Genomic DNA, 26,078 nt, shown 5'->3' on the forward strand with positions numbered 1-26,078 from the left:
GTGACGTAGGTGCGACGTGGAGGGAATCCCCGCGAGAGGCATGCTGGGAGTCCCTACTTCGCGGATTTTCACCTATCGCGGCCAGGTCTGGAACACATCTACCGCGATAAACGAGGGATTACTGTAGTTCATACACCCCCTACTGCTGCTCTCCAGAGTGTTCTGCAGCATAATCAGCACGTTCTCTTTGAACTTGATAGTGTAATGACCTGGCTGGGGTTGTAAGCCAGGTGCATTCTGGGTATTGTGTTATATGTGTTTCCTATCGTTCTGCTAGTTCCTATGTGCTGATTTGCGTGTTGTGTGAGTGTTATGTAAGCCACAGGGAAGCTGATGTGTGTTCTGTGGAGCGGGTTGAATTAGCATGGTTAACTGACACCGTGACTCTGTGTGGTAGGAGCGTGATAGAGGATCGTGTCTGTAGCGTTACAAAGCGTTGAAGAAAGAGCCTTAGAAAGGCCTGCGTGAACCTCTACTGCCTGCTGCTGGTTGATTTGGGGACTATAACCCTGCCGCTGGGACTCTCGTACTTGCTTGTTACCAATTCCATCCGGCCACAATAAGAGACCGGCCATTATTTACCTCCGCTGACTCCGGCACCGGCCAAAATTGGAGACCCGGCCTTTAATTGAATACCGGCCTGTATTAGAGGATTTACGGTACGTACATACATACATACATACATACATACATACATACATACATACATATACATACATATACATACATACATACATACATACATACATACATACATACATATACATACATACATACATACATACATATACATACATACATACATACATACATACATACATACATACATACATACATACATATACATACATATACATACATACATACATACATACATACATACATACATACATATATACATTTTCTATACTTGCTTTGTTCCTGATCAGTCACATGCATCTGGCGCCAATTCACAGACGCCATGAGCAAAAGAAAGGGTTGAATCAGGACAGATCATATCCATCAATGCATCAACATTCACTCACACCTACAATCTATCTAAACCCACCAACTAATGTGCATGTTTTTGTCTGCTGGGGGAAACCAGAGATGATAGAGAAACTTCCATGTACATAAAACAAATACCATGCAGAAAGGAGTCCCACTCAGAACCTTCAACTGCTGCAAAGGAACTGTGCAACTATGCCACTGTGCAGTCCCACTTGCAGGAACTCAAATCGTGTAAAACACTCTGACTCTGCTGTCCCCTACCAGGTTTCAGGAAATGTACTGAAATCCTGCTTCTTCATCCTCTCACCGTACACATGTTGTGACGGCACTGGTTTGTAGACAAATCTAGCTTTGCAATACAAACACAAAAAGCTCTGAAGTGGCTTAAGATGTTAAATTAATTCATCTTGGTCTAAGATTAAGTCAGACACACCCTGTACAGCAACAGGCCAACAGTGGGGACTACACGCAATCATGTTTCAACATTAAATAAACGACCATTCCTACAATTAGAAGGAAAAATCACAGGACAAGATGAGATTTTAGCCTCAGAGGGCTGATACACCCCAGGGAGACAGATCCTGCCGTGGTGCAGCTTTCTGCCTCTTAGGACAAACAGCTGAAAACAAACTCCATTCACTATCTGTCACGTTCGTGTTTCCATCAAATGAGCGTCCGCAGCCACGTGACAGGGGTGACTCAGACACGTGCACATGTCGGTGCATGTTTTGGCAAATTCGGTGCAATTATTAATAATGCAACACCATATTGCTCATATGACACTTTAACAATTAGGATGAGGTTAAAGCAGGAAAAAGTTGGGCTGTTTGTGCTGAGTCAGGCCGCAACAACAGTTTAATTCCCGGTGTGAGGTGAAGGTTACCGGAGGCATCTCGGTTACCTGGCGGGTTGCGGTGGGTCCGTTACTTCCATTAGGTGAAGGTGTCCCTCCTTCCAGCGATGCTGGGGTGACCGGAGAGGCAGCCATAATCCCCCCACCTTCTCCCACTGACACCCAGCATTAGCCCGGGAGCCCGCCGTCTGTGACCGAGAACAGAGGCGCTCTGTCCGCTCAACGCGCCAGCCTCCGTCCCTCCTCCGGACGGTGCTCGTATGTTCATCCGTCCGGTCCAAGAAGGTGACCTCTCTCTCTCTCTCTCTCTCTCTCTCTCTCTCTCTCTCTCTCTCTCTCTCTCTCTCTCTCTCTCTCTCTCTCTCTCTCTCTCTCTCTCTCTCTCTCTCTCTCTCTCTCTCTCTCTCCCAGCCCAGCTAATGAAACTGCCTGCAGAACAAGATGACATCTTGATTTTAGATGTTATTGCATCACTTGGTGTGTCTGCTCTCCTCTCGTTTTGTGCATCCACACCCTTCTTCGTCACTCCAAGGCATGACAGCATGGCTAGAGCACAGGGCAGTGTGATAAACAGTGTTTGGTCATTAAAGAACCAGGGCTTGGTTAGACTCATACTCTCTTTGTTCCTGCAATCTCAGAATTCACACAGAAATGGGTCTTGACACTGCAAACGCAGCCCCACACGGTCCCTCTGCTCTGACTGAGCACAAACTGTTTCTATAGTGCACATGAATCATATCAGCCCACCACAAAAACATTAATGAGCACATCTGTCACCAATGCCCTGACCAGGACACCGTCTACACAAGTCCCATGAATGTCTGCGTCTTGTACTCAGGCTCCAAGCCATCAGACACAAAACTTGGAAAGAGACGTTCCCATGGATCCCATTTTTTTGCGCATCCCTCCATTAGAACAAAAACTGGAGAATTAGGAGTCAACACTTCAAACTCAGCTTTGAAGTCTTCAAGCTACTCTTGAACCACCTTGTGATGCTATGAGGTTTCTTTGGAGATGCATTCAGTCAGCAGCACCAACTATGTGTCATGTATCAAAGTAACATCCACGAAAGGCAGAGCAGAAACTTTCTGTCATGATCCGCCCCAGCCTCCCTGACTGTGTCTCTCCTGCCCTGATTTGCCTAATTGTTCTCACCTGTCCCTGATTACTCTGCCCATGCGTTCCTGATTCCCTTGTGTATTTAAACCTCCCTCCTGGTTGTTGTCTTTGTCGGTTCATTGTCGTTGTCCATGTTCGTTCGTCCTGTTGCTCCCGTCCTACAATAAACAGCTTTTTATTTTTTACATCCGTCTGCCTGCTCATCTGCCTCCGGAACCCACCACCACACATGGTCTGCCACCTCCACCCGCAGAACATGGCACTTTCCAGCAGAGCTGTAATATGGTTATTCATAAACGTGCTGTTATTTCTGACATAGACATGAAAATGCCTGAACTAGTTCATGTGTACCCATCTTGGTTCAGGGCACAGACTTGGAGGGTCTTCAGTTTAAATCTGGTCTGGAGATGCATCATTGTTAGGTGTTGCCTGCAGTGGCGTACCCAAGGGGTGGCAAGGGTGGCCAGGGTGGCCATGGCCACCTCTAGAAAATTGCTGCAATTGGATGAAAATGGTTTTAAATACATTTCTCCAAGGCTAGATCATCAGAAGTGGGAATGGAAAAATTAATATCTATGTTAAAAAACCAGAACAGGAGTTTGTATTGAACTGGACCAGCTTGTTTACACAGCAAAACGTCTAACATGCAGTTTTTCATTCAATGAAATATTAAAATACCACTGATCATAAACATTGTCATTTCACAGATTGGTTCACATTTTATTATTGGGCTAACACTTTGTTTGATTAGCTTTATTAAAAACTGAGTTCTTCTGATTTATTAAAAGAAAGAGTCCTTTGTCTTCATTCTTCTCTTGAGCTGGAAAGGAAGACACAGTTTAGAAGCAAATGCACGAGACCTTGAGGCAGTCCCATGCAGATTAGTTCCTCCTGAGGAGAGACAGGGTAAATAACCTTCCGAGGAACAGCTCCTTCATGACGTTACAACAGGCTCAGCAGCACTTTTAAGAGGAAAATAAGCTTTGTGGCACTTAGTTCCACCTTGCCAAGGGGTGCTGTAGGCATTTAAGGCTATGTTGTCGGGCCTTGAGTTAATTCTCTTTTATTTTTATTAGGTCTTAAAGGTTCACTGCTTTCAGAAAGCAACATTTCCTTTACAGTTCAGATGGGATAGGGTATGCGTTTGTACCATGTGTCTTAGGTGTGTTCTTGCTGTGTCTTATTTCTAATTCCATGCTATCGTTCTTTTTTAAAACACAGAAACGGGTTCGTTACCTGTTTTTTTTCGCTATGTTTCGTCTGCGGCTGCAGACTTCCTCAGGCTGACGCTGATGGTGGCGTCACTTCCTTCTCCGTTTATCTGCGGGCAGCAGAGGACGTTGTCACCCTCTGCTGCCCGCTCTCATACATCATACAACACGCTTTAAAGACCTGCGGATTCCCGACATGGGCAACAAACAAAGGAAAACGGCAAACAAAAACAGAAAGAAAAGAACAACCTAAGCAAAGAACCAGAAACCCAGAAAGACAAGAACCAAAACCAGTGATAACCCTACCATACATCAGAGGCATAACAGAAAAAATAAGAGCAATGATGAAGAAACACAACATAAACACACCGACAAAACCATACACAACAGTTAGAAACAGACTAGTGCACCCAAAAGACAAAATATCAGCTGGACTTAAATGTGGAGTCATTTATGAAATCTCATGCAAAATATGCAATAAAACATACATAGGAGAAACCGGACGCCAACTCAACACACGAACAATAGAACATAGAAAGGAGTGCGAGAAAGAAACAAGTCGAAAACACACAAGAGCAGCAAAAGAAGAAGCAGAAAGTACAATAAAGAAGTCAGCCGTAACAGATCACTGCACAAGGGAAAACCATATAATGGACTGGGACAACACAAGGATCATAAACACCGAACAACAGAAATACAAATGATGGCTCAAAGAAGCAATCGAGATAAGGAGACGTGGATGTGGGACCATGAACAGGGACGATGGATGGAGTTTACACGTTGGACCGCGCATGGGACTGCATCGTCGGAGAGGGGAGAGCGGGCAGCAGAGGGCGACAACGTCCTCTGCTGCCCGCAGATAAACGGAGAAGAAGTGACGCCACCATCAGCGTCAGCCTGAAGAAGCCGGCAGCCGCAGACGAAATGTAGCGGGAAAACAGGTAACGAACCGTTTCTGTGTTTTAAAAAAGAACGATAGCATGGAATTGTACCATGTGTGTTTGTCCTGCATGGTTAATTTGCCTGGAAGTTCATCAGTTTTTTGTCTTGCATTAAAAATATATGTATTTACATATTTGTCTTAAGTTTATATCTGTGTTTGAAATACTGCCACAGATTCCAAGTTTAAAAGCGTATTGAAAGATTTTAGCTGCCATGTTGTTTTTAACATTGTAAAAGAAGTTTCTATTGATTATGCGTAAATGTTCAGAAACAATAAACAATTTTGAAATAATCTCTTGGTCAGAATTCTTTTTTATAGAAAATTAATCTTTTTTAAGTGAATTAAAATGTAACATGAAAAATATAGTTTGATTATGTGTAAATTAATAAACTGGTGTCAATGGAAACATATTAACCCATGTTAATTTGGTTGAATGTAAATATATTAGGTTGGATCAATTTTAAATTATAGCTTGGTTCAATAACAAAATTACGATAGTATGTGAAGAAATTAATTTGGATCAAAGCAAAAATTTAAGGTTTGGTCAAGTGAAGTAATATGGCCTACATCAACATAAAAGAACCAGGTCATATTAAGTGACTCACTGTAGTTTCTGTGAAGTCCGTTATTTTGGATGTGAAAACTGGACATCAATTTTTTTTTGTTTGAGCAAGGTTATTTTTTTTTCCAGTGTAGGTGTGAGTGTGTGTCCATGGTTGGACTGGAGACCTGCTTCAGGTTAGCCTAGCAAGCCAGACCAAATAATACATTTATTTAATCTGGCAACGCTCCATTGACGGCTCTCGGTTGTGGGGCGGGTTCTACCGTTGTTTTTCAAATGATCTCCACATGCTACTGGACAGTGAATGTGACATACTCACCGCAACAGCTATCGGTAAATGAGGCGGTCCGCAGTTGAAGAAGGAGAATACATCATTTTTTCTTAATAAAAAAGCTCTTAAATACATCTATCTGCTCCTGATTGTGATGAAGCCCAAGTTCTAATTGTCCAAAATTGATGTAAAAGCCATTTCAAACGAGCTGTCGCCATCTTGTTTCACTATGTTGCATCATCCCACCCACCAGGCATATAGAGTGCCCTGATTGGCCCACAAAGCGGATAAAGCTCTGTGATTTGTTCACTAAGCAGATAGAGCACTATGATTGGCCCACTATTACGGACCAATCACAGCTCTTTATGTGTTTGAAACCCCTCTAGAGAGCTGTGATTGGCCAGCCAGAGTCCCGGTAGGAGCTGCGGAGGTTCCAATGGAGCATTCCTAGACGTATTTATGTCGATGTCCTAGACCAAACTTTGCAACGCAAGAATTTGGTCTAGTTCATAGGCTAGCTCCAGGTGTGACCCTACCTCAGGAGGTACCAGCTCCACACAACCTTGAGCAGGATCAGGTGGTTGTAGAAGATGGACAGGCTAACTGGATGGATGGAAAAATTGTATAAAATGTGAAATTGGCTTTACTTCATGGATACTTATTGGCTTTTACTCTAAGGTAGTCTGTTTCCACCACCAGGCTTCATAGTGTGAAGTTATTTCTCTGACTGGGGTCTGCACAGGTGAGCCTCCTTGCTTTGCCTGGAAGGACATTAATACAAAAACAAGCAGTTTTGGTTCAATACAAACAAAAATCCACTATACAGACACTACTTTGTTATCTGAAACACAGCGTTCACTTTATGAAACAAGTTGCACAGTTCTGGCAACACCAAACAGGTCGTCACACACTGTCAAAAGTTCCTGACTCAGCTGTGGATTTCACCTTTATGATAGAGCAGCAGCAGCACAACCTAGTGGTGTTTAGGAGGAACAACTATCAGCAGTAGTGGACCTCTTGTTTGATAATGTTTGTTTTAGTTATTTAACAGTCTCAGAGTTATGAAACCCTACGGGCTCGGGATAGGAGGGGGCTAAGAAGAGAGAGGGATGGGCGTAATCCTGGTGTGTGTGTGTGTGTGTGTGTGTGTGTGTGTGTGTGTGCGTGTGTGTGTGTGCGTGCGTGCGTGCGTGTGTGTGAGTGTGTGTGTGTGTGTGTGAGAGAGAGAGAGAGAGAGAGAGAGGGGTGTGTGTGTGTGTGTGTGTGGGGGGGGGGGGGGCTAAGGGTGTAACTGAAAATTACTACCTGTTGAGATCACTCAAAACCTGATTTTGTTTACCTGAATTTAATTAGGCTTTATATTGTCCTCATTTTAATGAAACACATTGAATTTGGCTACATTTGTTTGTTTTTCAAAATAATTAGCTGTATGTGTGTGTGTGTGTGTGTGTGTGTGTGTGTGTGTGTGTGTGTGTGTGTGTGTGTGTGTGTGTGTCTTTTTGGAGGTGTTTTATAGAAACTCCTTAATTAAAATACATTTGAGTCATCCAGGAAAAAATATCTTGCTGTAGGGGTAACAGTGTTGTTGCTTTCTGTTCTGCTTCCTTTCCTGGAACCATCTCTTCTGAGCTTATACAGAGACTGCAGTTAGATATGCGCAATTGGATTAAGCTGCCAGTAAGGAGCCATCAGGCATCTGTCAAGTGGACTAGTGTTTCCAGCTTCAGCTCACTGATATAATTGAACCAGATCTTCTAATGATATACATGTGTGCTGTTTTTGCATACTTTATAATATTAATCGTTGTAAACACAAGTGTCAATTATTAACATCCAAATTAACTTGAGGTTTACTATTGTAACCCTTCCATTGTTTTATCAGGTGACCCCTCCGGGACAGGGGATGGTAAAAAATGGTTGATAGTTTATCCCTTGGCAAGGGAGAAGTGGTGCGCTCCTAAAAAAAAATCATAAAATTATTTTAAAAAGCACCTGGGGCCATCTGACCCCATTAACAATGCCGGAGGGTTAAACGGGAAACGCTCACTGAGACTACTGTTTGCGTCAAATCAGATGATGCTTTTATTGTGAAGACAGGAAGTTGAGAACCCGGAAAAGGAAGATTCGAACGAGTGGACAAGCAATCTGTGTGGGTCGAGTTTTGTAGTTTCTCCTCTGCTGCCCAGAGTAGTAAGTGGACTCAATTATCCAACAACTTTTAAATATACTAACAAGTTAGTTGTCATCCAGCCAGGCGCACTGCAACTCATTCAGATCGTCTTTTTTGTGTTTTAACGCAGAAGTTAGAGGAGCTAGCTAACTTTAGCTAACTCCGCTTTAAGGCAGTTTTCTGCTTTCACGACTCGAGCTGCGCTGACTGGATCCTTTAACAGAGATGAGGATTAATAACGTCTGTGTGGTTGCTGGCTCTCTGCTTGTGTGCTCTCATACTTAGTTAATGTTTGAACAAGGAGCTGTTCCTAACTGACGCAAACAGGTGAAGAAATGAAGGAAAGGATTGAAAGAAGGTTATTTTCTCAAGCTTTAAATGACGATCTGTGTGCTGCTTACATGTTATTGATGTTCAAAACAATTTAAGCGATCAAATACTAGAGTTATAATCGTGTTTTCTGCGCAACAATTACGTGAAAGACAAAAACAACGGACAGGTGTTATAAAACAGAGTCCATGTTTGTCTGATTAATGTAATGTATGAGTCGTGTGTTCATTTAGACTGTAATGTCGCTTTCATAACACATTTTAACCTGCTGCAGGGTGTTTGAACTTTGACACAGATATCCGCCTCTCTGGAAAATCACATGCAGATCCTGATTTTGTGGGTTTCTGTTTGCTTTTGTGGCGTTAGATTCCAACAAGGGCGACTTGTGTCACATTTGCATGTTCTGCTTTAAAAGTTCTGACAGTTTTCTTGGGGTCGAGTTATGTAAAGTTTGTCTAATGTCAGCTTAAAGTCCACTGACCTTTGGCCTTTATGCATGCTGTGAAATCTAAGCTATGAAATAGTGGACTGTTCTTACTTCTTTTTGATAAGCTATTAACTTATTCTGCTTCTTAACTTTGTAGCAATCAGGATGTTTTGAATTCATTCATGTTTATTTCGTTATTTAGACCTCTGCACACACATAGAGGAGGATGTCTGCAACTGGGAAAAATCCTTTTCAACACATCGTCGAGCCTCTTGACCCCAAGAACTCAAATCAGCAGTTTTTCAACCTCCTGAATCTTGGAGATCCGAGATATGGTAACGGATCGTACCTGAATGCTGAAATTTGATTGGTTTATTTCCAGCGTTTTAAACAACATTTTACTTTCAGAGCGTTTGCCATTCTCCATCCGGGTTCTGTTAGAGTCTGCTGTTAGAAACTGTGATGAATTTCTGGTAAAGCAGTCTGATGTGGAGAGCATTCTCAACTGGAAGCAGACCCAGACTCAAACAGTGGAGGTACCATTCAGGCCGGCCCGTGTCATCCTCCAAGACTTCACGTATGTCTGCTGCACACACAGTTTCCCCTTTTACTCAGAGCCTATTGAAAGGAAAAACTTTCTTATTCTGTAATGAAAATGTCATAATAAGGTTAGGGGTCAACTCACTCTGCTACTTCTGTGAGTGCCTTAAGCTTGGTTTATCCCTGACACATTTACTCTCCGCTTGGTGATGCGGCTCGCGGATGGAACGCGCTTCACAACTTGCAGTGTTTATGGTTCATGTGGCTCGTCTCCGCGGTGAGCCAATATTCTCCCAAACTGTAGGGGGCAGCATGGAGCTCTACGGCATGCATACAACACTACACCGTAGTAGAAGTAGAAATCACTGTTTACAACATGGCATTCCAGCATTTTTAACAGCGTCCTCGTCTTTTCCGACAGTGCGAGCTATTTCTCTCCAAGAATTATTAACAACATGTTGATCACAGTGATCTCTGAGAGCTGAATCATACAAATGTCTGTATTTACGAACCTCTGCCATACTAGTTCTTGCCGGTCCGCCATGTTTTTCCGCATCAGACCGTCCGCGTGGTTAGAAAATTTCCTAGGTGCGCGTTGCGGAAAGTTTGGGCCGTGCGGAGGCGCGGTGGAGGGGCGTGGTTGTTAAAAGACGCAACTTTTCCGTTCGGACCTCGTGGACGCGTCAAGCATAAACCAACCTTTAAGAGGCTGGCTGAGAATAATCTTACACTTAGAAAATAAACAATAAACAGATCTCTAGTTCAGAACATTTAAACGCTTCCTTATCAAGACAAAATATGTTGCAAACATGACGTTGGATAAAGAAAAAACATTTCAAAATGTATTTAAACACAAGCTAATTGGAAATGCCAAAAGTAGTTTATTCTAACAACATTTGATCTAACAACTGTCATGATGGGGTGTAGTTTTTTGACCCACGACATGTAGAATCACCACTGTGGCAAAGGTAAGTAAAAAAAGTATTTATTTTTGTTTGGTTGAAGTGCAGGTGAAGGTCTGTGGTCGGGAGGGTCCAGTAGTGTTCTGAAGCAGAGACAAGGATGAGTAGTTGCAGTAAAATGAGAATAAATAGAGGTGAGAGGAGGCTTACGGTTTCCTGAGCATTTGGGGAGCTTGAGAGGAGGGCGAGTCAGGTCTGGCTGTGCGAGATGGTTGTGAGGGGCAGAGATGATGGCTGGGAGCTGAGCACAGGAGTCCAAAGTATCCGAGCGGGCCAGGTGAGCGTTGGAGAGCAGGCGGTCAGGGTGAGCGGTGTGGCTGGCAGGCAGGGTGATCCGAGAGTTTCTTTCATGAAGAGGAGCGCAGTCACATGAATGAGAGGTACCTGGGGGGGAGTCGGAGGAACAGGGCAGGTAAGTACGAGGCTAGCAGGGAACACAGGAGACAACAAGCTAGAGACAAGCAGAGTGCAGGCGAGATACTGCCCAATACTGAGTCATCATCCGGCACTGGTGAGTTGTCACGCCGCTCCTTAAATCCCCTGACAGCTGATGAGAAGATCCACAGCAGCTGCTCTCCGGGACACGCCCACCTGCAAACAGAAAGACTCAGACCCAGACAGAGGTTAGCGCAGCGCTAGGGATGTGAATCTCAGAGCAGCTCACGATTTGATTCGATTCCGATTCTTGGGGCGCCGATTCGATTCAGAATCGATTCTTGATTCTCAATTTAAATCGATTCACAATCAGTATTAACAGAGAGTGTCCGCTCCAGGATGAACTACTTTGTTGTACAAGTTAGTTAAAGCTATGGGACGTTTTTATTTAACTTTAAACTGGTCGTGCTCCAAAAATGCTAATTTACAAGGTAAACTAAAGTGATTCTAAAACTGTAAACAGAAGCAATCTTTTGACCAAAAGGCAACATTTATTTTTGCTTACCTTGTAAAATATAACTAATCTGTAGTTATTAACAGTAGCTTTGAAAGTAATACGGTCAAATACTTTTCAAGTATGTGTAGAAACAAGTTACATGAGTAATCCTGAGTACTCATTTATCAACTTAGAAAATAAATATGAGAATCTAAAATTTCTGAGTATGGAAACAATTACATTCAAGTGCCCTCTTATCTGCAGATTCAAACATAAATCATCTCAATTTATGGGACCACAAAAGTAAACGAAGTACTGACTCTCCTAACAAAGATCACAAAAGTGCATCTCAAACCTGTAACATGCCAAATATTTCAGTTCTTGGAATCGATTCTGAACCTTTGTGAATCGATTCTGAATCTTTATAAACAAGAATCCCGATTCAGACTTGAATCGATTTTTTTCAGCACCTGTACTCAGCACAGCCCATGACGACCACCATTTAGGACAGGATATTTGGTGTTTCTGCAATTAGCTTCTCGGTCTCCAGGTTTCTTGTTTTTAAGGTTCTTGTGGTTCTCATGAGTTCCCTGAAAGTACTTGAATTTCAGTAGATTATTTAAAAAAGTTCTAATCTTAAATAAATGCTTTGGAAGTACTTGAATCTGCAAGTGAAATGGTTAAAATGCTGACCAGCACACAGTTTACGTTGCAGACTTTCACAGGAAGTGTGTGTTCAAGTAAAAATGGACGCTCCCTTGGCCCCAGCTGTCGGTACAGCTGAAAATGTTTTTCCTCAAGTGAAATGATAAACAGTTAAAGGCTTTTACTTGCAAAAACACCAACATTAATGCTAGTGTTGCTAGAGGAATTACACGGCTCGAGGTGCAATGATATTGGTTTTCCTGTTGCAGATATCGATGCAGATCTGTAGGCGACACGGTCAGCCGACAGCCGATATGTACTGCCGATTGTCATGGCCTATGTCTAGACATTTTCCACCTTATTTTTTGTGCAAAAATGTCCCTCATAATGCCAGTTTATGCACAAAACTTCTGAAGCTGAATCAGTTTTTGAACACTGAATTCAACTAATTGTTAAATCTTTACTTTGTGCACTGCTCTGTGTTAAAGGCCTAAATAAAGTATATATTTGAGTATTTTTGATGCAGGTGTTATTAGTGAATGTAAAAATACATTTGAATAAAATTCTGCAACAGCACCGGGCTGCCCGAGGATGTGCCTGACTTTAAATCGGCTTTACTATGGACAAATATCGGCTGATGCCGATATATAGAAAACAGTAAATATCAGCCGGATATAGTGTTCAGCTGATATATTGGTGTACCCATAAACACGATTGTTAATTCTCAAGTAATGCTGTTTCTGAAGAAATGTTTACGTTAAGTTACAGGAGTTTAGGGTAGAATCCAGACAACAGGTAGCAGTAGCAACAGATTTAGCTCTGCAGGTATATATTTACATGTATAGGGCTAGCAGGAGTCTAACAGGAGTTAGCATGTTTAGAGCAAAATAAGCAGTTTGAATAATTAAAATGCATTTTTTATTAAAAGCTTTAGTTTACAGTAATAACCATGTCTAATGTTTGATTCTCTGTCTCATAATTTTAATTAAAAGTTTTACTTTGAGAGCACGTTTGAATGATTAAAATGCGATTAATTTAGATTAATTAATTACAAAGCCTGTAATTAATTAGATTAAAAATTTATTCAAGTCCTAGCCCTAATTATATTATATTATATTACATTACATTATATTATATCATATTATATTACATTACATTACATTACATATATTATTTTGCCATTGGTTGCATTTCAGTGTCAGAATGTCTCCTGGCAGAGCTGTCTCTGTTCCCTTTTTCAGTGAGCACATCCATGTTTTCTTGGTGTTTACTTATCACAATGAGGAGCTCTCATTGTGGACATAAGTAGGACACTTTCTTTTAATGTCTTGTTTCAGGCCCACAAACACATGACACCTTTTTGCACTGTAGTGTAAACTTCTGGTGATGGGTTTGATAAACAGTTTGGGGTTAGCTGATTACTAGTTCCCTGGTTGTCCACAAAAAGGTCCCTTTTGCAGAAAGAAACAGACTTTAAATGTACAGATTGAGCTGCTCAGTCGTCAACTCCAGTTCAGCCCAGTTCAGATACTGGCTTACAGGAGATGAATGATGCCTTGCTGTGGCTAGTTCAAGTACACATTTTAAGCCCCACCCCTCCATATGTTTAAAAATTTCAAAACCACTCGACCACCTCAAGTGATGTTTTCCCGATGTTGAGTCACAGAGGGAATATTGACTCTCTTTTGTGAATGTGACATACTAGACAAGTATTTGGTTTATACTAAAACCTAGTTTTAGATGATGACAATCATCAACGTTGAAACGTTAGTTTGCACCTCTGATGAAAACCTCTTAACTGTAGAGTACTCCATCTGTTCCTTGCCCTATATTTCATGTCCCTCAGCTGTGGAGCACCTACAATATCGACATCGGATGATGCACAGAGCACCTCCTGTACCTAGTGTTACAACCCAGGTGTCTAGCAGACCTAGGGTATCATGGAGGACACGTGACACAGGCAAAATCTGTATAAAAAAGGATTTATTTAATAAAAATGCTCCTGCTCTGTGTCTGGATGTTGCAGTGGCGTTCCTGCCGTGGTGGACTTTGCTGCCATGCGTGATGCTGTGAAGAAATTAGGCGGCGACCCAGAAAAGATTAATCCAGTTTGCCCTGCTGACCTTGTCATCGATCATTCCATCCAAGTGGACTTTAACAGGAAGTAAGACCAGGTTCATCAAACTCTTTCCACCGTTGAACCACCGTAGCATCATCAGCTTATCGGCGTTGTGTCACCCTGTTGAGATCACCTCATATGACTCCAGATTTGCATTCTCTGTCTCTGACGTGCTTTCTGCCACCTGTAGGTCCGACAGCCTTCAGAAAAACCAAGACCTGGAATTTGAGCGTAACAAAGAAAGATTCCAGTTTTTAAAGGTAGTAACTGGTAAATGTCTTCATGTCTGCCCAGGTGTAATGTTCTAGTTTTTAATGTAGTGTCATTTTTTCTTAGTGGGGGTCTAAAGCCTTCAAGAATATGCGGATAATTCCCCCTGGCTCAGGAATTGTTCACCAGGTCAACTTGGAGTATTTGGCACGAGTGGTGTTCAACTACAATGGCTTCTTTTATCCTGACAGTCTGGTGGGCACAGACTCCCACACCACCATGATCGATGGCCTTGGGGTCCTCGGCTGGGGTAGGACACTAGCAACTGTTTTCATGTCAGACCTCGACCTTCACCAGTACACATCCTCTAAGGCAGACTTCCTGTTTGTCTCCATTTTAAAAGCACCAATCCTGAACTCCCCATTGCAGAGCTGTAGGAATGCAGAGTGCATTAGGCCTAGTTGTTTTTTAGTCTCATGGCACCGAACAAGCACATGCAGATGCTAACTAGGAACTGATTACTTGTGAAGCTGACGTTAGATGATTTGCTCTACAGGACTACCTCATCCATACACGGTTGGAGAAACAGGATTATATTTGATACTGCCTTTCTTTGGTGGTCTCGATACACGGGAGGCGACAAACGACCGCGATCAGCGAAATTCGTCGCTGTCGTTTTTATTACCTGACACATGGGAGGCGACCCGCGCCAGCGGCCAGCGGCAAAGCCGTTGACGCGTTCTGTTCCATGGCGAAATCTAATCTTCCGTTGTTTTGATTGGCTGTGTCAAGTTGGAGGGAATTAAGGTTATTTAAGCGGTTCAGAGATAATAAAGTGGTAGATATGATGTTTCACAAGGTGCTGCTAGAGTTGTGTGACATCTTACTTCTGATTTTACTATAAAAAAAAACAGAGAATGGGTTCATCCCATATTACAAACCAGGAGAGGGCTACTCTTGTTTACCAGGATGTGCTTCAATTTATCACACGGCTTGGACCTCGCATTAAGATGAACACAGTCACAGAAGGATAAACGGAGTCCACGTTTGCTAGGAGATGTCCGCTCATTGGTCAGTGAATGAAACCTCCGTTGATTGGTCCTCGTCCGAGCGACAGCGATGAAAAGTTGAAAATATTTCAACTTTCTGGGATCGCGTCGCTGGGTCACCTGTGCACGACACGTGCACGAGCGCAAAATTTCACACGCACGTTTTTCGCTTTTCGCTTGGTAGGAGGAAGACCCGCGATTATCGCTTTGTCGCGCATGTCTCATTGAAAATGAATGGAGGAGAGGCGATGTCGCCTCCCGTGTGTCGAGCCCATTTGTCAGGGACCGACATTTCCTGATAGACTGGAGCATCTCACTGGTTTATGCCTCCAGTTGTTCTCTGGGTCTAGCTGCAATTAAATGAGCTTAGGTCTCCAGACTGCCCTCTCCCCAGCTACTTGGGCCAGCTCCTGCGGGGCGATCCCAAGGTGTTCCCTGGCCAACTGAGGGATGTGCGTGTGTCTGTGTGTGTGTCCCTGTCCTCTGCATCGGAGCTCTCGGCCCAGCGAGCAGGCAGGCAGCTGCTCAGCGGAGAAAGCAGTGTGTGTGTGTGGCTCGAAGCAGCAGAGCACAAGATTATGAGGAGGACACACATAGCAAGTTAATTAAAAAATATGGATCAGAGTCCTAAATGAATAAACATAATACAAGTCTGCAAAAGCAACACATCCCAATTATGGACACCGGGGACTTTCCCTTTCATATCAAACGCTGTCCACGGGCTCAAGGATTTCAACATTCCGGAGAAGTCTTTCAGATTTGTGTGTGAACACTACACCCTACACTACCCGTACCAGACCGAACTCACGCCATCCAGCCCCACCAAACCCCGACCGCACCGACGCTGATGTGTAAGCGCCTAAAGGCCCTCCAGCGTGTCCTGTGTCTTCCCTTGGGTCTCCTTCCAGTTGGACGTGCCCAGAAAACCTCACCCAGGAGGCACCCTGACCAGATGCCCTAGCCACCTCAACTGGCTCCTCATGATGAGGAAAAGCAGCTGCTCTCGGATGACCCTGCAGGAGCAGCGAATCTATTCCGAGCCCCTCTTGGATGACCGAGCTTCTCACCCTATCTCTAAGGAAGAGCCTAGCCACGCTGCGGAGAAAACTCATTTCGGCCGCTCGTATCCACGATCTTGTTCTTTCGGTCACTACCCAAAGCTCATGACCATAGGTGAGGGTAGGAACGTAGATCGACCGGTAAATCGAGAGCTTTGCCTTCTGACTCGGCTCTCTCTTCACCACGACAGACCGGTACAACGCCCGCATCACTGCAGACGCAGCGCCAATCCTCTTACCAATCTCACGCTCCATCTTCCTCTCACTTGTGAACAAAACCCCGAGATATTTAAACTCTTCCACTTGAGGCAGGACCTCATCCCTGACTTGGAGTAGGCATTCAAACCTTTTCCGATTTAAGAACATGGTCTCAGATTTAGAGGAGCTGATTCTCATCCCAGTTGCTTCACACTCGGCAAACTGCTCCAGCGAAAACTGGAGATCAAGTTCTGATGAAGCCAACAGGACCACATCGTCTGCAAAAAGCAGAGACCCGATCCTCAGGCCACCAAAACGGACCCCCTCAACACCTTGGCTGCGCTTAGAAATCCTGTCCACAAAAGAGTCCAAGTCTCACAGGAAACGAACCCAACTTACTGCCGACAATGCGGACCAAGCTCTGACACCGGTCTTATAGAGACCTAACAGCCCTTATCAAAGGGCCTGGTACCCCATACTCCTGGAGTGCCTCTCCACAGGGCCCCCCAAGTGACGCAGTAGAACACCTTCTCCAAATCCACAAAACACGTGGATTGGTTGGGCGAATTCCCGCGCACTCTCCAAGATCTCCTAAGGGTATAGAGCTGGTCCAGTGTTTCACGGCCAGGATGAAAATCACATTGTTACTCCTGAATCTGAGGTTAAATTATCAAATGGGCCCTCCTGTCCAGAACCTTCTGAACAGACCTTACCAGGGAGGCTCAGAAGTGTGATCCCTCTGTAGTTGGAAACACACCCTGTTCTGCCAGTCCAGTGGAACTGCCCCCAATGTCCACGTGATAGAGTCGCGTCAAACACCACAGCTCCATGACATCTTTCGGGCAAATCAGAATGAATTTTATTGCCAGCGCTCCAGCGATCCAGAGCATAGGAACTTGACTCCACAGTACAGCCTGACCAAGATTACACACACACAAATAGACAGGACAGATACAGGCAGACCACGAGAGCAGCCATGACGGCGCTCATTTCAATAGATGAAGAGGGGATTACATGAGGAGAGTTCGGGGAGGGAGAAAAAGGCATTAACAGAGGTACACCGGCAGGGTGTAGTTCTACTATGCAAAAAAACACCCAACATATAAGCACGAACGTCACAGTTCACAACGTGAGACCCGGTAGGTAAGGGGGAGGGGCTGGGACCCTGGTTTCCTCAGCGGGAGCTGCCTGTGTGGCGCTCGGCCAACTGAATCCACAGGTGGTTGGGAGGTCATGGGAAAGCACAGAGCACAGTGAGTGCCTTCAGCTTGATGACCTCGATGCAGAGACCACAATCTGAAGGCGGGGGGGGGGGGGGGGGGGGGGATGGGTAGGGTTTCACAGCATTTGTCTGCATTCCTTCCATCGTGGGTTTTTTTTGCACGCAACTCCAAGGCTGTTTATGGCATCAGATTGGATAACAGAACTTTGTTTGGGTCAGGCAGAGATAATTTTCCTCTCTGCCTTAAAGTCTGTATTGATCATTGAAATCCTCCAGTGAAGCCAATTCGGTGACTAAACATCTCCACACCATCCGGTGACCCTCTCCGAGATGACATCCATTTTGCGCACTAACACCGGTAACACAGCTAAGACATTGTCCAGCTTGCGATTCACCTCGAGTAACGTCCCAGTCTGTGAGGTCTCCACCCGGACGGTGCCGTCCATGGTACTCCTGAATCTGAGGTTGAATTATCAAATGGACCCTCCTGTCCAGAACCTTCTGAACAGACCTTACCAGGGAGGCTCAGAAGTGTGATCCCTCTGTAGTTGGAAACACACCCTGTTCTGCCAGTCCAGTGGAACTGCCCCCAATGTCCACGTGATAGAGTCGCGTCAAACACCACAGCTCCATGACATCTTTCGGGCAAATCTCATCCACCCCCGGGGCCCTGCCCAGAGGGTTTCTTTGTTTTTTACCACCTCAGTGACCTCAGCCCCAGAGATTAGAGAGTCCAACCCAAAGTCCTCAGACTCTGCTTCCTCATTGGAATACTTTTTTATTTCGTTTACTAAAAAAAAAAAAACTGTCACTGCTACAAACCTGAACCCACTCAGAGATAGAAGATGTTGATCTGACAAATTATTAACGTGTTCTCTTTGTTTAAAACTGTGTTTAGGTGTTGGCGGGATTGAGGCGGAGGCTGTGATGCTGGGTCAGCCCATAAGCATGGTGCTGCCTGAGGTGGTGGGATACAAACTCCATGGGACACCAGACAAACTTATTACCTCTACTGATATCGTCCTCACCGTCACTAAGGTAGTGGGACAGGAACTCCCACAGCCTTAACAGCAAAATGGTCTCTTTCCCTCTTTCTGAGTCTTTCTCACATTCTGTCATCCTTCACTCATTTCAGCACCTCCGTCAGGTGGGAGTAGTGGGGAAGTTTGTGGAGTTTTTTGGCCCAGGTGTGTCCCAGCTGTCCATTGCTGACAGAGCCACCATCGCCAACATGTGTCCTGAGTACGGCGCCACGGCGGCTTTCTTCCCCGTGGATAACATCAGCATTCAGTACCTGGAGCAGACTGGTCAGTGTTCCGCTGTAGACCCTAACCCCACTGCTTTAGGTGTGCTCAACAGGAAATGGTTCCACCTGGAACTCTCCAGGTTCAGATGCTTGTGGCGATTCTCACCTGAGTTTATCAAAAGGTTTTACAAACTGATCATGGAATTTGGGAAACACACAGGAGTCAGAACTCCTGTTGTCCGTGTACGCCAGGACTGATGAGACTAAATGAAGATCCAAAAGACCCTGCAGAGGAGGCAAAGCAAAGTTCAGCTTCAGTTGTTAGCTAAACTAATTCCTTGGTAAACATTGGTTTAAAGGCCAGATTTACGTGAAAATAGTCTTCTACACCTATTTCCTGCGTTAGCCGCTGATAGAAAATAGACGAGGAACATTCAGATGAGAAAAGACTCACAGATCTACATCACACTGAAAATTAACTTTCATCATCTCACTCGTCTTGGCTCGTGACGGGGAAGGCTGCTGTTGGTTTAGCGTCCAGGACGAGTTGACTTGGTCTTTAGACCGAAAAAGTAAATAAAGCCTTGATATAGCCTAGATGATATATTTTTATTATTATAGTCTGAAATTACCACATAAAGCCACATGATGCATAATGACTTTTGCAATAAATATTTTCTTCTAGTTGCTTCTGGATTTCTGTAGAGAAAGTTTCTGATCCTCTATGTAAACAAATGGGTTCTTGTATAAATAGTTTGTTGAACACAGCTACCATCAGGCTCATGAATCTGGTGTGCCGGTGTGGAAGCGGTGATGTTAGAGACCATTGATTTCTGTGACTTGTCTCCTTTCTTGTTTTATTGACTTTTCTGGAAAATCTTGTACTTTTTTTTGCGTATTTAGCTATAAGTTTTAATCTGTTTTAACTGATCTTAAGAGTGCAGCGCTTTGGGCCACCTTGATTACTGGTGAAAAGGTGCACTACAAATAAATAAATGAAATCTTCAATCAATCAATCAATCAAAGATACTTTATTAATCCCAGAGGGAAATTAGAGTTTCAGTACACACAATTCAGAGATCAGACATACATGGGCAAGACACATGACAAGAATTGGTGACTGTGGTCATTCACAACCCTGAGTCGCGCTACCTTAATAGAGATAAGAGGGTTACATGAGGATTGGTTCAGGTGGAGGGAAAAAAGAGGCACTTCAGAGCTACTCTCCCACCAGGAGGGCAGCTTTGCTCTGCAAAAAACACCTCAACAGATATGCAACTGACTTCAGACAACATAAGTGTCCACTAGGTGGGGTGGTGGGTAGGGACTATCCCCACTTCAGCTCCTGCAGCCACGATGAAGCAGTGCATGTCACCTCATTGTGGATAGGGGGGGGGGGGAGCATTGAGGGTTGGAGGGTTGCAGTGACCCTGGACGCTTCAGCGGCCTTCCCGCAGTCCCGCCCAGGCTGGGAAAGGAGACAGAGCTGAGTTGCCATAGCGACGGCACATTCCATATATCTTCTGAGGGGGGAGTTTTCTTTGGAGCCTTGCTGGCTCAAGGACGCCAGATTCCGATTAGAAATTGTTTTGGGGCCAGACAGAGATAATTTCCTCTCCGTCTTACAGTTTGTTGGTCCTCAACCTCTCAAAATCCCATCATAGGTTTAACAGCTTCTTTTGTCTGTTTACTGAAATTTTCTATTCCACTGAGAACTGATGCCAAATAAAGTATTTGAGTTAATCACAGTTGCCATGGTAATTGCTTCAGGAGATAATCGTTTCCCTCTGTCTTCTTTTAGGACGAGAAAGAGAAAAGTTGGACTACATCACAAAGTACCTGAAGGCAGTGGCCATGTTCAGAGACTATAATGATGCCGCTCAGGATCCAGATTACACTCAGGTAAGACAGTTACCTGGAAAAAAATTCCTACCTGCTCTTGTAAATGCAGACAGAACCCTGAGACTAAATGTTCTGGTCTCGTTCCTGGTAGGTGGTGGAGCTGGATCTCAGCTCAGTGGTCCCGTGCTGTAGCGGGCCCAAAAGGCCTCAGGACAGAATTCCAGTTTCTGACATGAAGAAAGACTTTGAGACGTGTTTGGGAGCAAAGGTAGGTCCCAGTACCACCACTTCATCACTGGATCCCAGTACTACCACATCATCACTGGTCCCAGTACCACCACTTCATCACTGGATCCCAGTACTACCACATCATCACCGGTCCCAGTACCACCACTTTATAACTGGTCCCAGTACCACCACTTTGGAGAGAAATTATGACACGTCTCTAAATAAAGTAACATTTTCTAGTGCAGAGTGGAGACAACCCATAGAAGCACTGATTTGATCTCATTTCAGAGAAAAATAGAACAGGTTAGATGCACCTAATGAATAAAATCACTAACAAACTCAGGAATCTGTTTCTTTGCTTCACTGTTCTGGTGCTGAAAATATCACTAATGCGGATCAAAGGAGATCCACAGATGAATGCACCTCTTATTTATTATTTGGAGACTACATTTACTGCAGCTGGCAGAGGCAGAGATTTTTTCTATTGATACACGGAATTTACAGAATCATTTTAAATGTTAATAGGGGAAGACTGCAGGAGGGAGTGGTAAAATACAGGGGGTCCCCAGCAAAAACAAGAAACTACGAGTCTGATGAAACCCGCTGGTTTTCCATCAGGCAGTCACGGGGCAGCTCCAACGACCCAGTGGCTGTGCTGGGTCAATGTTATCGAGCCCAGTCCGGCTCGGCCGTGAACGAGTCGAGGCGACGTCGTGCTCTGCTTAAGAAGAAGTGTTATTTTCCTGCTTCAGAAGAAGCGTCCAACGTGTTTTACCCTTTCTCCGAGACATGTCACGTCGCTAAGTTGTTAGCGCCCTGCGCTAACGCGTCAATAGTGCAGGGTAGCCTGCTGGAGGTTTTAAGGGTTCAGATGAAACACCCGGCCTCTCAGGCTGCTCACACATCGATCTTAAGTTGTCGCTGTTGCGCTCACGCCGTAATACAGTATTAGATGCGGTTAAAGTCAGACATGAAAAAATAAATAAATTTTACATGAATAAGTGATGCTTATCCTGGTGGGGAGAGGAGAACCTGGCCTAATAAGCACTGGAGGAAACCCTGTCAGATCGTCAACACTCATTTATCTTAATGCTATTGAAACATGTAAACGTAAAAGCATTATATCCACTGCTGCCTTTCTAATTTTAAACTCAGTAACTTATGCTGTAACTTCACCTTGCCCTGCCTGCTCCTCCTTGCTGCCCGCCGGCTGTGATCACAAGCGACAACATAGTAGTTCCCGCTGCTTCTTCGGGAAACAGCGCAAAAAAAAAAAAAACTTGGGATCTTGTAGGCGTGGCGGTGGGATTTCAGGCGTGGCGGGCCGCCACGGCTACGCCTATGTAAGGGAAACCCTGACCACATTATGACTGGTCCCAGTACTACCACTTCATGACTGGTCCCAGTACTACCACTTCATGACTGGTCCCAGTACTACCACTTCATGACTGGTCCCAGTACTACCACTTCATGACTGGTCCCAGTACTACCACTTCATGACTGGTCCCAGTACTACCACTTCATGACTGGTCCCAGTACTACCACTTCATGACTGGTCCCAGTACTACCACTTCATGACTGGTCCCAGTACTACCATTTCATGACTGGTCCCAGTACTACCACTTCATGACTGGTCCCAGTACTACCACTTCATCACTGATCTACGTTAGGAGGATACTGTATATATTGTACTGTTTTAAGGTGGACATGAGATAAAAACACTTCATTTGACATCTAAACATTTACCTTTTTTTTTAATAAAACTGGTTGAAAATGAAAACTTTCATTTTTCTGGTTTTTCATATTAAACAAAGGAACATTTTTACTGACATGACCAATGAACAAAACAACTAGAATTATGTAACAGATTTTTGTTGCTGTTTATCTGTTTTGTTGATGTTTATTTATAACATAAAACAGCGAAGCAGTGATTGTGTTTCAGATATCTAACGTGTTTTATGTCTGTGATTTCAGCAAGGATTTAAGGGCTTTCAGGTGGCCCCTGAACGCCACGCTGCTGTGGTCCCCTTTCACTTTGGTGGCAAGGAATACATATTAAGTCACGGCTCAGTGGTCATTGCTGCCATCACCAGCTGCACCAACACCAGCAACCCATCCGTCATGCTCGGAGCAGGTGGATTTAGAAACATTCACTCATTATTGTTCTCCCAAAATGAATCCATGCATGGAACCTTTCATTTCAGGACTCCTAGCAAAGAAAGCCATAGAATGTGGTTTGAGTGTGAAGCCGTACATAAAGACCAGCCTGTCCCCTGGCAGCGGAGTGGTGACCTATTACCTGAAAGAGAGTGGAGTGATGGACTACCTGTCTCAGCTGGGGTAAGCTGCTCATTAAGGTTCATTGGCATTCATCTGTGTTGGACAAACCTAAAAACCTTTTCCTGGTGAATAGAACTCTACTAAGTAAGGCACCCAGTACTACTACCTCATCACTGGTCCCAGTACTACCACTTCATAACTGGTCCCAGTACTACCAACTAGAAGTGCTCTTTCTTGAACTAAGGTGTCTGATGTTTTTCCTGGGATCTGCTTACCCAATTCTCCAGTTTGGGGGTTACTGCCCAGAGTGCCTCGATGACCACGGGCACCACTAATGTCTTCACTCTCCAGCCTTTCTCAAGTTCTTCTTTGAGTCCCTGGTACTTTTTAGTTTCTCATTTTCCTTTTTCCTGATGTTGCCATCACTTGGTATTGCCACATCAACCACAACGGCTGTCCTCTGTTGTTTGTCCACCACCACAATGTCTGGTTGGTTCGTCATCACCACTTTGTCAATCTTGATCTGGATGTCCCACAGGAGCTTGGCTCTCTCGTTCTCAACCATCGTAGGGGATGTTACCCGCTTTGACCTTGGGGCTTCCAGTCCATACTCTGCACAGATGTTTCTACACGATGCCAGCCACCTAGTTGTGGCGTTCCATGTATGCTTTCCCTGCCAGCATCTTACACCCTGCAGTAATGTGGTGGATTGTCTCAGGGGGCTCTTTGCTTAGCCTACACCTTGTATCTTGTCTGGTGTGGTAGATCTTAGCCTCTGTTGCTCTGGTGTTCCTGTGCAGCCATGATGAGTGCCTCTGCTGTCTTTCAGACCAGCTCTTTCTAGCCATTGGTAGGATTTCTCTATACCCACTTCAGTTTTCTGTCTGTGGTACATCCCATGTAGAGGGTTGTCCTTCCATGATGGTATTTCCAGCGTCTGTTCCTCTGTTTGCCTTTGTCTGAGACATTCCCTGAGCATGTCATCTGTTGGGGCCTTATCCTTAATGCATTTATGGATCTTGGATGTTTTGTCCTGGACAGTGGCTCTCTCACCTAGGCCTCCTTCCTTACGGCTAGTGTACAGTCTCAACGTGCTGGATTTGGGATGAAACCCTCAATGCATGTTTAGGAGCTTCCATGTCCTAACATCTATGGTCTGTATTTCTTACTTTGGCCAGCTTATTATTCCAGCAGGGTATCTGATTACTGGCAGGGCATAGCTGTTTATTGCCGAGATCTTGTTCTTGCCGTTGAGATGACTTCTTATGACTTGTCTTACTTGTAGGTATTTGGCTGTGGCTCATTTCCTTGTGGCTTCATAAAGGTTGACATTTGCTTGTGGGATACCAAGGTACTTGTAGCTGTACTCAAAGTCTGCAATTGTTCCTTCTGAGAATGAGACCCCTTCTGTGTGGACTACCTTCCCTTTCTTTGTCACCATCCAACCACACCTCAAGTCCGAATGACATTCCAATGTCAGTGCTGTAGATCCTGGTGGTGTGGATCAGTGAGTCAATGTCTCGCTCGCTCTTGGCGTACAGCTTTATGTCATCCATAGTGGTGGCTGATTGTAGTTCCATTCTTGAGTCAGTATCCATAGTCAATCTTGTTGATTATTTGGCTGAGGGGGCTCAGACCTATGCAGAATATCAGTCAGGAAAGGGCGTCTCCTTGATATATGGTACATTTGATGGAGACTTGGCCTCCATCAAATGTACCATTATTAATTTATCTCTTCAATCTGGCTCTGTACGTTTTCAAACATGCACTTATTGAACCTATCCTTAAAAAAACAAGTTTGGACTAATCTCAGCCTAAAAATTACCCATTTCTAAATTACCCTTTATCTCTAAAATATTGGAAAAGGTTGTGGCGGATCAGTTACTTTTCTGGAACTACACAACAGTTTTGATGAATTCCAATCTGGCTTTCGTAAAAAGAATTCAACAGAAACAGCTTAGCTTAAAGTTTCCTGTGGCATCATGATGGCTGCAGACAACGGGGAATTCACGGTGTTAGTATTGTTAGATCTTTCTGCAGCTTTTGACACTGTTGATCACAGCACATTAATTAGCAGACTTGGTGACTCGGTGGGGATCTCTTGAACTGTTCTAGACCGGTTTAGATCGTACTTTTCTAACAGAAGTTACAGTGTCTGTATAAGCCAAATCATGTCATATTCTACCCATCTGTTCTGTGAGGTACCCCAAGGCTCTGTGTTGGGCCCACTCTTATTTCTACTATACATACACCCTCTTGGACAGATAACTGATTGTTTTCATAATGTCTCTTATCACCTATATGCAGATGATATTCAGCTGTACTGTTATTTTAAGGCAGTGATACTCAATTAGCAGCCCGCGGGCCACGTCTGGCCCGTGAGCCCTCTCTTTGTGGTCCCCAAACCCCGCACGCACCCTCCACCCCCATCCCCGACGGTCGACTGGGAGGTGTAGGATAGAGCTGAGGAAAATAATCAAATAATCAATGCATCGAGATGCAGACATAAACGATTCTGCATCATAGAAGAGTAGCCATAACCAGTTATAGTGGAATGTAGTTTTGTTATTTTAACAGCGGCACCAGCGTGGCATCGGGATCTGTCAGAGTGGGTTTTCTCCACATTTACCGGGTAGGAAACGTTGGTCTGCCTTTATGTGGTACTGCAGGGCTGAGCGCTGGAGTTGTGACTTGGCTGAGACTGAACCCAAACTGAATCAGTCGCGCTCCGCT

General features: G+C 44.3%; 2 protein-coding genes across 4 annotated transcripts in view; one reads left to right on the plus strand and one right to left on the minus strand.

Moving 5' to 3' along the window:
• The window catches only part of ank2b (ankyrin 2b, neuronal), a 202,816-nt gene extending 200,722 nt beyond the window's left edge, over nt 1–2,094 (minus strand). The window contains exon 1 of the mRNA XM_070549708.1: nt 1,892–2,094. Within this exon, the coding sequence (XP_070405809.1) occupies nt 1,892–1,978 (87 nt within the window). The 5' untranslated portion in view covers nt 1,979–2,094. The remainder of the gene's footprint in view (nt 1–1,891) is intronic.
• Nucleotides 2,095–8,018: 5,924 nt separating this feature from the next.
• Nucleotides 8,019–26,078, plus strand: part of aco1 (aconitase 1, soluble) — a 40,459-nt gene continuing 22,399 nt past the window's right edge. Inside the window, exons 1-12 of one of the 3 annotated variants that reach the window (XM_054733829.1) lie at nt 8,019–8,138; nt 9,078–9,210; nt 9,284–9,452; nt 13,920–14,057; nt 14,203–14,272; nt 14,349–14,532; nt 18,648–18,787; nt 18,885–19,056; nt 20,797–20,897; nt 20,989–21,105; nt 23,040–23,199; nt 23,270–23,405. In XM_054733829.1, the coding sequence (XP_054589804.1) occupies nt 9,102–9,210; nt 9,284–9,452; nt 13,920–14,057; nt 14,203–14,272; nt 14,349–14,532; nt 18,648–18,787; nt 18,885–19,056; nt 20,797–20,897; nt 20,989–21,105; nt 23,040–23,199; nt 23,270–23,405 (1,496 nt within the window). In that variant the 5' untranslated portion in view covers nt 8,019–8,138; nt 9,078–9,101. Of the gene's footprint in view, nt 8,139–8,325; nt 8,477–9,077; nt 9,211–9,283; nt 9,453–13,919; nt 14,058–14,202; nt 14,273–14,348; nt 14,533–18,647; nt 18,788–18,884; nt 19,057–20,796; nt 20,898–20,988; nt 21,106–23,039; nt 23,200–23,269; nt 23,406–26,078 lie in introns of those variants that run through there. The other 2 variants (XM_054733836.2, XM_054733824.2) reach the window with 2 other exon arrangements.

The sequence above is a fragment of the Nothobranchius furzeri genome, chromosome 3 (assembly GCF_043380555.1).
Source record: "Nothobranchius furzeri strain GRZ-AD chromosome 3, NfurGRZ-RIMD1, whole genome shotgun sequence".
Lineage (NCBI taxonomy): Eukaryota > Metazoa > Chordata > Actinopteri > Cyprinodontiformes > Nothobranchiidae > Nothobranchius > Nothobranchius furzeri.